The 12351-nt window shown below is 44.7% G+C and overlaps 1 protein-coding gene across 1 annotated transcript; it reads right to left on the reverse strand.

Annotated features, from left to right (window-relative positions):
- Positions 3857–8264, reverse strand: SLC25A4 (solute carrier family 25 member 4). The gene is made up of 4 exons (XM_018042040.1): positions 7814–8264; positions 6055–6541; positions 5408–5548; positions 3857–4363 (listed from the first exon to the last, which is right to left on the reverse strand). The coding sequence occupies exons 1-4, from the start codon at positions 7922–7924 to the stop codon at positions 4206–4208; spliced, it is 897 nt and encodes a 298-aa protein (XP_017897529.1). The 5' UTR covers positions 7925–8264; the 3' UTR covers positions 3857–4205.

Raw genomic sequence — 12351 nt, forward strand, 5'->3', positions numbered from 1 at the left:
AAATGCACTGTCTTCTTGTTCCCATTGTAAAAATTAAAAGAATAACTTTTACATGTCTCCATGACTAAGAATTAGTGAGAATGAAATTGGAAAGCGGATATTAAGTTATTTATATCTTTGGAAGTATGATGTTTATGTGGGAAAATGCTTAAAATTACATTCTTGATCATCTCTTTAAACCACATCATAATTGTCATGTTGCTACAATGTTGTTCAGTCAGTAAGTTGTGTCCAACCCTTGGTGACCCCACGGACGGCAGCACACCGGGCTCGCCTGTCCTGCACTGTCTCCTGGAGTTTGCTCAAATTTATGTCCCGTTGAGTTTATGGTGCTATCTACCCGTCTCATCCTCTGCTGCCCCCCTTTCCTTTTGCCTTCAGTCTTTCCCAGCATCAGGGTCTTTTCCAGTGAGTGGGCTCTTTGTATCAGGTGGCCAAAGTATTGGAGCTTCAGCAACAGTCCTTCCAATGAATATACAGGATTGATTTCCTTTAGGAAGTCACTCTTCTATAGCTTGAATACAATAGACACTCTTATAGCTTGAAGGAGTGTTTTTTTTAAAGTTCACATCAACATTCCATATGTATAATGTGTATTATGAATGATAAGAAATACTCTCTTTAAAACTTGCTGCTAAAACATTATGAATTTTTTTGATGAGAGTTAAATAACAATAGTGCCATTGGAGTATAAATTACTGAGTAGTTCCTGCTGGTAGTATATTTGAGCTCTAGCAAATGAGACTACATTATAGCAGAAATTTGTACTTGGTTTTAAAATTCTGCTGACTGTTTTAATCCACTTAGAGATATTTCTGGAACCCCCATAATACAGTCTTAATGTTCTGTGTCTCTATTTCAGAATCTGATTTGTCGGTCTTTTCTTGCACGGTTAGTACTTTTTTAAATGTTAGATTTTATAAATTTTCATTTACCTGAGGACTTGAAAAAATGCTGTTTTATGACTTTCTGGAAATGTTACCTTTCACACTTAGATATGCAGTTCACCTAGCATTGTTGGGTGTCTCTTTTTCACTCATGCTGTTATCTAAGTTGTTTAGTACCAGCTTTATTCTTTGGGCTTAATTTGCTGTCATTTTTTAAGACTTGGAATGGACATATAGTTCACTGATTTTCAGCCCTTCTTTTCTAATGTTGTTGTTGTCTTTTCTAATAAATGCATCAAAGGCTATAAGTTTCTTCTGAGCATAACTTTAGCTGTTTCCCACAAGTTTTGATAACATGGTATTTTTGTTGTTTTGTTGTTTAGTGATTAAGTCATGTCTGACTTCTGCAATCCCATGGAGTGTAGCCTGCCAAGGCTCCTCTCTGCCCATGGGATTTCCCAGGCAAGAATACTACAGGATTGGGTTGCCATTTCCTCCTCCAAGGAATCTTCCCAACCCAGCAATCAAACCTGAGTCTCCTGCAATGGCAGGCAGATTCTTTACCACTGAACCACCAGGGAAGACCCCATTTTTATCAAGTTCAAAACATTTTTGAATATCTCTTCTGATTTTCACGTTTTACTTTGTGGCTGTTTAGAATGTATTTTTATAGGCTGTTTTAAAGTTATATTTGTGGTTTTGGTTATGTTTATATGAAAAATTGTAGGAAAAATTTGAAGCCCTAGATCGGGGTACAGAGTTACAGCCTGTTGGCCATTTCAGCAGCCCAGAGCCCATTTTTGTGGCCTTTACCTTTTCAAGTATTTTGTAAAATGAAAAGAATATTTTTGTGACATGTCAGTACTCTAAGAAGTGCACAATTCAGTGTCTGTGCATGAACTTTTGCAGACCAGCCACCCTGGGTTCGTGTCTAGTCCAAGGTGCTGTTGCAATAGGGCAGAGCTGCCCTATCAAAAACCATCTGGTCGACACAGCCTGAACTATTTACTACCTTGCCCTTCAGAGAAAAAGTTTGTTGACCCCTGCTCTAGGTGGTATTTTCTTCCAGAGATTTACTTTTGCTTTTGACAGCAGGCAGCAGGGGTGCTCACGATCTCCAGTCTCCCATATCCAACTAAAGGGATGAGATAGCTGAAAGCCGGCCTCTGGGACTGCAGGGGCTGCCCTGTCCCTGGTTCCCTCTTCCTGCTTCGGGAGGCCACCCAGAGGTGTGACCCTTCCCTCCCCACCCGCAAGACACTCTCAGAACCACACTCCAATTCTCAGCCTTCCAGCTGCATCTCCACAACTTTCACACACCTCCTGGGAGAACAGACCCTCAGTGAGGGGATTGAAAAAACAGGGCAGTTCAGGGCGGTGCTGCCCATCCAGGGTTGAGGGGCCTGGGGGCTCCAGGTCGTTAAGGAGCTGGGGTGAAGGCTGACTGCACAGGCTCCTTATACATCCATTCCTGAGGCCACGGAGGTTAACACTCGCAGGAAGCGGGGAGGCTGACTTGTGGGTCACACGCAGAAGGGAGATAATCACACCGTTGAGTAAATGTTGAATCCTCTTCTCCACTTCTTGATCCTGCCAGAGAGGGCTCAGGGGTCTTCCACTGCTCGCACTGCCCACCTGCTTGCATATCCTCCCCAACCACCCCCCCCCACCCTCCCTCCCCCTGCGCTAGCTTAGGGCGGGCCTTCTCTGGAGAGCCACTCCACAGAAGCATTTGTCCTAGCCTGCCCTCTTTTCTCTCCATCAGCAGCAGCGCTTGGACTTTTCAGATCACCTTTAGGACAGAAAGCCAATGAGACACGTATCCAAAGGCCCCTAATGACCCATACTTGTGACCTGGCTTTGAGATGGGCTTGAGAGGCTTTCTGTTGGCCTTTTCTGTTGGCAAAGACAACTGCTAGATTAAGATGGATGTAACCTTGGACATGGCAAAACTCAGACCTTAGCTACTGGAGTAAAACAAGGCAGCCAATTTTTTTTTTTTTTTCTTTTAACCGGGGAGGCAGGAGTGAGAAGGTGGGAGAGCTTGGGGAGGAGGCAGGTCAAGAACAGAGCGTGCAGAGGCACCCCTCAGCCACCTGTCAGGACCGCGGAAGACACGTGCCTGCCCTCCAGGCTTCACCCTGCACATAGGGGCTTGTGTCCGCAGGCCACACCCAGCAAGCGAGGAGCCTATGAACCGTGTGGTCTTCTGGACCCAAAACGCTTGCTTTCCAATGTGGAATTGTCCCTGTTTTCCTCTTGCTCACAGACTTAACCAGGGTCAAGTCCCAAACTGACTTTTCCTCCAGGTCTTGATAAATTGTTGCAGAAAAGAAGTGCTGGCAGAGATTTTCTATACCCATGTATCTAAGTCTAGTTATTTTCTTTCAAGGCCTATCTTCTATCCTTCCCCCCAGTTCCCTCTGGCTTCTAATTCTCCTCAGCCAAGATTTATTGTATTGATATTAAATATTACACTATTTAACAATGCCAACTCCGGCCTCTCTCCTAACCCCACTTAAGCTTTTTTTTTCCCCAGTTGGCTTCTGCCTTTTTGTATCTTCCACAGGATCCAACAGGATTTCAGTGCTAGCTTGCTAACTGATTTCAATGACTACTGTCCACCTGTCATAAAATTCCAGGTATCACAGTTCTCTAAAGGCACTGATGGCCCTTCCTAACCATGCAAAGCTCCTGAAACTCTGATCTAAAGCTTTTAGTGGAATCTCAGAATTCCTGAAGACTGTGTGAAAAGTGCATAAAATACGCTGAGATTATGGAAGCCACAATCCATGTTACCACTACGAGGCTACAGCAGTATGGTGTAAAGAGAAAGAACATAACCTATTTCAGTTTGAAAACCATAACTCTGAAATACTCTAGGTGTTCACATGATAACACAGTGTAATATCTGATATTTAGAAGCTTGTCCACTGAGTTATATAAATGAGTCATGCTAGGAAATAAGATTTATGGTCTTATGATTTTAATCCATTTGGCAGTTATTAAGAATTCAGTAAAATAGAGAACATGCATTAAGTGGTCTTTATTGACATTTCACATTAAGTTATTCATGATCAGTTCTTCAGTTAATTATATAAGTATGATAAGTTATTTTCTATTGGCTGTGGAAATTTAAATGTAAAATAAATACAAAATACATTTGTGGTTTAATGAATACTCAAGCTTATTTTCCCCCCTCTGAGGTATTCCTTTCAATCTGGTTTCATCCCAGATCTGTCTTTTTACTTCCCCTTAGGAAGAGTCTATTAAACCACACAATGGATCTCGAACCAATGAAATCGAGTTTTAATCACATTAGACAAACTTTTTGATCTCATCATACAATACCAATACAAAAGCACCACCCATGCCTCTCAATACATTGGACCAGGCGCCTTTGAAGAAAGCCTTGGGTCCTTCATCTTTTGCAATCTTCCGCCAGCAGTCCACTGTCCCCGTGTACATGATATCCGCTGTGGAAACAAACATCATTGGTAAGGGCTGCATAATTCTGGAGGAAAGAGACTTTTCCTCTGAAAGACACCTGCACAGTTTGTTTTCAGTGTTATAAAAGGTCACTTCGAGTCTTCTGCCCAGCTCTAAGCACATTCAATGGGACAGCCCCTCCCCTCGCGTAACTGCTGGGTAGGGTCTCTAGATTCCTAGTGCAACTCAAGATCAAGTGAAAAATGGGCAATGAACCAGCTAATTCACATAAGTCAAACAGAGAAACACGAAGGGAGCAGTGGGGAGCAGAAGTATTAAGCTGGGGGGGGGGGTCCTGTTTATTATTGATGAGAAAATTGAGATCCAATCTCCGATTATACTCTTACAAAGCAAGAGATACAATTATTAGGTTGAAGCTGCTGCTGCTGCTAAGTCGCGTCAGTCGTGTCCGACTCTGTGCGACCCCACAGACTGCAGCCCACCAGGCTCCCCCATCCCTGGGATTCTCCAGGCAAGAACACTGGAGTGGGTTGCCATTTCCTTCTCCAATACATGAAAGTGAAAAGTCAAAGTGAAGTAGGCTGAAGCAGATGAAACTAATTATACTCGGTGTTTCTTACTGTTACAATGGCAATTTCTTATGTTTCAACCTGTTGAAGCCAAAACTTCCTATTGCCACAAACTGCTGGAGGCCATCTCTCCCCCAGCTAAATCACTCTCCCCAATAATACGTGTAAAACTAGGTAAGAAACATTTAAAAATAAACTAGCTGATTACTTCAATTTCTGCACCCAGGCTCTAAGGGAAAAAGGCCTAAGGCCTCTGTGATGCTAGCTACCTAGTTAAGTTCACAAACCAGGTGAACCAAACAATATCCCATTTTTGGTGTTCTTCTTTGATAAAAACAAACCAAATCTTTAAAGGAATAGTTTAGAACATTAGGGAGGATTCATCACAATCTTTCTTAAATTTTTATCTCAATTCTAACAACTTAGAAGAATGCAGGCTGTAAAGAGCACTGACTAGCGTTCTTGAGCAGATAAGTAAGATTCTCATGGGTCTCGGCTTACCCCCTTTCCGGCCAGACTGCATCATCATCCTACGGCGGACGGTGTCAAAGGGGTAGGACACCAGCCCCGCGACCGCTGTCACAGTCTGGGCGATCATCCAGCTCACGATAATGTGCACATTCTTGGGGTCAGGCAGCATCCCTGTGGGCAGAGCCAAGAAGCCAAATGGCCATGACGCGATTCCTCCTCCAAGCAGCTGAGCAAAAAGCAGGTGGGGACGGAGAACAGGGCACTGCAACTCCATGCCCCACCCTTCCAGAAAAGCCTGCCCCGTGAGGGGTGTCTCAGGAGTAACCAAGCAGCCAACGCAAGTTGGTGCTGCCAACCCTCCCTGGACCCGCAAAGCCCGAGCGGTGCCCCGCGCACAGGCCGTGTTGAAGTGGCTCCAAGTTAAACTTGGTAACTGATAAAAGGAGCCAGGCACCCCCTTTGCCCTCTCCGAGTAACTCAAGGCCAGGGTAGTTCAGGAGAGGACAAGGAGAGTCCCCCAGCTATTGATCCCCACCTCACCACCCTCCGCAGTTTAGCCCAGGGACTAGGGGAAAGTGAGATTAACAAGACAAAGTCCTTTATGAGTTAGACACCCCTCAGGATCCTCTCTGCACACATCCTCCTCAGCTCTGCGCCCCCTGACGCCCTTCTCTCACCCTTGGCCGTATCATAGACTCCAAAGTAGGCGGCTCTGTAGATAATGATGCCCTGGACCGAGACGTTGAAACCCTGGTAGAGACCTCTCAGGCCATCAGACTTGAAGATCTTGGTGATACAGTTGCCCAGACCAGTGAACTCCCGCTGGGCGGCACCCTTGCCCACGTCGGCAGCCAGCCTGGTCCTAGCGAAGTCCAGCGGGTAGACAAAGCAGAGGGAGGTGGCCCCAGCTGCCCCACCGGAGGCCAGGTTACCAGCAAAGTAGCGCCAGAACTGCTTATGCCGGTCCACACCCCCCAGGAAGATCTGCTTGTACTTGTCCTTGAAGGCGAAGTTGAGAGCTTGGGTGGGGAAGTAACGGATCACGTTGGCCAGGTTACCCCTCCAGAAGGAGAGAAAGCCCTGCTCTTTGGGGATTCTCACCACGCAATCAATGATCCCTTTGTACTGCTTCTCGGCACTGATCTGTTTGCTGGCATGCTGGACCTGCAGCAGGGAGAGGGGCGGGGGAGGAGGGAGATGGGGGGGACAGGGAGGGCCGAGAGAAGAGGGCAGGAGAACAAGAAGGTTTGTGCTTCCTGATTTCCTTATTTAAAAAGTATGGGGAAATCAAATGAACACTGCATAAACTGAGGTCTTAGCTACTTGGACACTGAGTCCCCTAAACCCAGTTTGCCTCAATTACCAGGGCAGGGCATTTGAGAGAAACAGTTCTGCTCCAAAATACACTGAAAAGGATGATCTGATTACGTAAAGGGAGACATTGATTTGCTGCATTTTCCCTAGGTGCCAGAACTGTACTAGGGGTTTATTACTGGGAGACAGAAATAATTAAAGATCCCTGGCCCAAAGGACACCTGCTCTGATCTGACAGATATGATCGGCAGGAGGTGAGGATTCCTCAGTCTTAGTGTCCCTGAAGACACAATCTCTGAGTAGTAAAGAAGAAGGAATCCACTCAGCATTGGAGCCTGACATTTTCCAAGCATATCCAAATAATCAATTATTGAGGAGTTGTTGCTGTGGGCCATTTGTTGGGGTTTTTTCTTGTTATTGATCATTTTGACTCCCAAATTGAGAATGCCCAGTTCCTCATGGAGGGGTCCTTGCTTTTTGCAGGGGGGGAGCGGGGCGGTGAGATGATGAGAACAAGCCATTCAGAGATCAGGGCTGGGGAGGAAAAGATTTGGGGAAAGGATGAATAAGGCCATCTGAGTTTATTTTGAAAAGTGTTGGTCTCTCAAGACCTGTTCCTTTATGTGCAAAATGGGGGAAACAGTATCTGTTTTACAGAGGTCATACCAAGATTAATGAATAATAGAATAATGTCGGCTATAGCATGGCACACTGGACACTGTAATAATCTTGAGTAGTAATTATTTCGATGTTGTTAATCGTAAAAGGTGGATGCTGAGAAGAGGGTGCAAGGGGGTCTGAAAATCAAGAGGTGAGGCTGACCCAAGAGGCCTGAGTGCCCGCGCTGTCCCCGGAGCAGGATCTGGCTGGCTGCAACCTACTCGGGGTGGGTTTCCATATATAGACACCCGCACGCGGGGCGCCACCCGACACCAGGAATCCGCTACTGACGCTGGACCTGTCTCTGCGCAGAGGGCACCTTCCACTTCGTGCAGGCCGTGCGCCGGGCCCGGGGCCTAGCGCGGATCTGGGGGACAGCCCCGCGCCCCGCGACTCGCCGGGGCCCCGCGCGCCCGGTCCCACGCGCCCGCGCCCCGCTCGCCGCTCCCGCAAGGTCCTCACCTGCAGCAGCAGTTTGACCCTCTCGATGGGCGCGACAGCAGTCTTGGAGATGGCAGCGGCCACGCCGCCGGCCAAGAAATCCTTCAGGAAGCTCAGAGCCTGATCGCTCATGGTGACAGCCGGGCGCACACCCCCTCCGCGAGACGCGCTCTCGCTGTCTCCGCCCGGGCAGCCCCGGCTTCCCCTGCTCCAGACCCTGCGCGACGCAAAGGGGCCGCTCACCTCACCCCGCTGCCCGCTTTATATACCCCGCCCAGGCTATCGCGAGAGGAGGCGGGGCCCCAGGGCCCCGCTCGCCCCTCTCATTGGCTGGGCGGGTGCTCGGAGCCCCGCCTCCTGGCCCGCCCCCTCCTCTGCAGAGGGCAACGGGGGCGAAGGCGCTTCCGGGAGGCAGGGGTGGGCTAGGGGCTGTGCCTGTACTTGGGACGTTTAAAGGGCAAATTCATGTTATCTGTCCCGCGAGTGCAAGGAACACCGTGTCTCTGCAGCATGTGGGCCGCTGTATTTATAGCACAGGAGGCCTAGGCCGACCTGGACGCGGACACGGGACCCGCGGCCTCCAGCCCCGCTCGCCTTAACCCCGGGTTTGCACGCGACCCGCCCCCGGCCGAGGCGTGGAAGGCTCTCTTTTCTTCTTTGTTACTGTGTCCCTCCCCAGAGCTCCCTGCCTGTATGCGGGCCCTTAAAGAGTCGTGTGCGCTCACAAATAAATTAAGATCCGCCAGAATAAATACACTAACGTCACTTGATGCTGTGATTGCTTCATCTAATGTGGCAACCTGCTGAATCCCCTCTTCTGTCCATTCAGATCGGTCAATCATTCATTCCACCAGCAAGTGTTCCTGTGCCCGGCACTCAGCGCCACCAGGACAGGCCGAGTGGTAGGGGGGCCACTAGGTCAACACTTATTTAGCAAGTATTTAGTATGTGTGTGTGTCGTTTGTCTATTGGATCTGCCTGTCACCCCATGATACACAGCCCCTGATAACTCAAATAACGAGGACCTTATAGGTCTCTCTCTTTTTTTTTTTAATCCCTTAAGGGTTTAATGTTCCACTCTGCTCTCAATAGAATCTCAGCAAATATTCTGGGCAGAATGTTCGCAGGCAGCTGGCAGCTTCTTGAGAGTCGATGCTGTTACCCTTCCCATCAGAGTGGCCGGATGACTGGGGAATGTTAAGTAAGAGAAGGTCGAATGCTTGACTGCTTTTGCCTCTTTTTTAATAGAAACCTGGCTTTGGGGAGATATAGTCTATCTAGTTCTAGGAACTGATTGCAATTAGTTTTTGTATTTAAGAAAAAAAATTAGTGTGAACTTTGATTTTCCTTTTTTGACAGTTCATAGAATCATACAACTTTTCAAATACAGCTGTTCTTTCCCCTAGAATGATTGATCTAAACTCTCTTCAGTATTCAATCTCTTGCCATGTTTGTTAATGTTCCTTTGTACACTGGACAAAGTTTAATTCATTTTTTTTTTTTCATGAGCTTGGTGCAGACAGACATCATGCTAGGCACTGAGTGAGCAGCAGCCATGTGTCATCCTGGGTTTGGAGGCTTTAGTAGAGCAGAGGTCACTTAGCTGGATGCCAGCAGCATAAAGGGTACACATTTATTTGAGGATGGAGCAGGCTAGAATTCAGAAACCCAGGTGAGCTGTATGAGAGTGCACATTCACCAAGGTCAGGAAGAAGGTCAAGAATTCAGCATAAACAGAAAAGTCATTTATGCATCTATTCAACAAATACTTGAGCACTTACTGAGTACCAGGAACTAAGTTTGTCCCTGTGGATTCAATATGGCTCAGTCCCCAAGAACCCCCAAATACGTCCATGGCTGAAATAAGTTCAGCCAAGGACATATTTGTTACTTGTTCAGATTTATCACAGCTTCACATAGAGATTTCCATGGATCAACATAATCCACATATTAGTCATTTTAATTAAATAGTGTAATTAATTACATTCTGTTGATACAGAGCAGTTGTCTAAACCATTTTTCTTTTAACTATGCATTAGAGATGTTTCTTGTTTTTATTATGAAAAGTAATGCTGCTATACAGATTCTTCTGCACAGATTTTATTTTCCCCTTCAATTTTTGCTTATCATGTATCCCCAAGATGAAATTAACAGACTGAACATTTAAAACTTTTTTTCTTAGCTCCTGCTACAGACTGACAAATTGCTCTTCAGAAAAACTGTACAATATGACTTTTATGTAGAATCTAGAAGTTACAGCAAACTAGTGAATATAGCACAAAAGAAACAAGCTCACAGATACAGAGAACAAATTAGTGGTTACCAGTGGGAAGAGGGAAGGGAGGCGGGGCAAGAGAGGGGTAAGGGGTAAGCTACAAAATATGGTACAACATGGGGAACATAGCCAATATTTTATAACGACTGTAAATGGACTATAACCTTTAAAAACTATGAATCACTATGTTGTGCATCTGAAACTTATACAGTGTTGTACATCAAGTACATTGCTGTTCAGTCACCCAGTCGTGTCTGACTATGGACTCCATGGGCTGCAGCATGCCAGGCCTCCTATAATTCAATTTAAAAAAAGAGGAAGACGAAATGTGGAGTCCACCAACTATGTAAACAGGCTCATTTCCCACAGATCCTCCACCAACAATGACTTAAAAAAAGAAAGATCTTTTTGCTATTTGTAACATTTTATGAGTTCTAATTTGCACCTCTTTAATTACTATGAACCTATACATATTCCACATGTTTCAACTTAGTTTGCTAGCATTTATCTTTTGTTTAAAATCTTAATCTTCCTTGACTACTTATGGCATGAAAGCAGAGTATTTATACTTACAACTATTCTTTATAGATTTGGGACAATAAATATGTTTTGAGTATTTTCATTTTTTAAAATATTTATTTTCTTGCATTGTTTTAATCATGTTATTTATTTAAATAGGAGCAGATCCAGAATATGATGATATACTTTCTGTTCTGATGTAAATGTATCTCTTTTGTAGATATACTAGTCTGTTTGCCCTAAATCATGATTAGTCTATCTTCTACTTCTTTTGGTAGTCATTTTTTTAAAAATATAACACTACATTACATATTATAAAGTGGTATAATCCAACTTCATTTTTCTCCATACCATTCTTGGGTAACCCAACACTGATTTTCAAGTAGATATTTTCTCCTCCCCATTATTTGTCTTATATTACTAATTCTAGTTTGTTGTATAAGTGCTTATGATAGCTTTAATTTAGGAAATCACCAGTCACATTTATTTGATCATCAGTCTTTAAAAACAACTGTTTTTTTAGTCTATTAAGAACAACATCAGTCTAGGAAGAACAACTTAATAGGTGATTCCACAGCCACTTAAAACAACAAGTTTTATCTGCCTGTATGCCTGGATTTATTTTTTACTGTCAAGGCGTTCAATTATTTAAACATAACAGACGTTTACGTTAAATTAGCATATTGATTCAAGAAGTTTTATTGTCTTCGTTACACTTCATTTTACTGATCAGAATTTTTTGTATTTTCTAAATGGGAGATACTGTATTTCTCCTTGGCTTCTGTCTGATTCTCCTGTCACCTCAGGGGAGCTGTAGCTGGAATCCTTGACAGGGGTTTTTCCATGGAAATCCATACACTGTCCTTTCCCTCCGTGGACTTTCTCAGAAAAGAGAGGCCTCAGATGCCCCCAGGAGCATGAGCTGTCTGTGGTCACAGGGTCTGGGTATCACCTTACACAGGCAGGGGAGAGAATGGTGCTCAGCAGAACCATGTGTCTGCCCGCCAATCCCAGTACGTGGTGGCTTTCTGCCAGCCTGAGAATGGACACGGCATCTGAGATAAGAGAGAAAAGTCTGCCTTCAAATGTGGCGTGGTATCCTGGAGATTTGGGTGGGGTGGGGGGAGGGTTACATAGAAAAGAGAGTAGGGTATTGAGAAAGTCTTTTGGATTTTAATGGCAGCTTATACACACACACATATGTATTTTGTATATAATATTTATATATTATATATAATATAATATACAATAGATAATAGAAATATATAATATATATATTTTTTAATTTTCTGGCTACACCACACGGCACATGGGATCTTAGTTCCCTCACCAGGGATCGAACCTAAGTGCCCCGGCTTTGGAAGCACTGGAGTCTTAACTACTGACTACCAGGGAAGTCCCAGTGGCAGCTTTGAAAGAATTAGTGTTTTCTTTTTACCAAATTGGAGCTAGAGTCTGGGAGCTACTAAAGAGGAAAAGGACACTAGAAACAAAAACACTTAAGAACTTGTTGACAATGGGGCTAACGAATTGCCTGCGTGTAGTCAGCTAAATACTTTTGATTGAAATTCAGCAATTCATGTATGGTCTTTTATGGTCAAAAAATAAATTTTCAGAATTCATTCCTCTTTGCTTAGGGCTGAAGTTTATGATGGGAACAAATAGTTATAGTGGGTTCTAAGCCATACATTGATGCATTGTTTCAAAAAGACCAAACAAAACAAATGCAATATTTCTCTACCATTCTCACTTAGGGTAGCTCCAT

The sequence above is a fragment of the Capra hircus genome, chromosome 27, assembly GCF_001704415.2.
Source record: "Capra hircus breed San Clemente chromosome 27, ASM170441v1, whole genome shotgun sequence".
Lineage (NCBI taxonomy): Eukaryota > Metazoa > Chordata > Mammalia > Artiodactyla > Bovidae > Capra > Capra hircus.

Bases quoted from the DNA above. Each gene is read 5' to 3' on its own strand.
- SLC25A4 (XM_018042040.1), bottom strand. From the start codon at position 7,924: ATGAGCGATCAGGCTCTGAGCTTCCTGAAGGATTTCTTGGCCGGCGGC. The intron at 6,542-7,813 runs GTGAGGACCTTG...TCCCTGCTGCAG, and splicing joins GGGTCAAACTGCTGCTGCAG to GTCCAGCATGCCAGCAAACA. The intron at 4,364-5,407 runs GTAAGCCGAGAC...TTGTTTCCACAG, and splicing joins GCAGTCTGGCCGGAAAGGGG to CGGATATCATGTACACGGGG.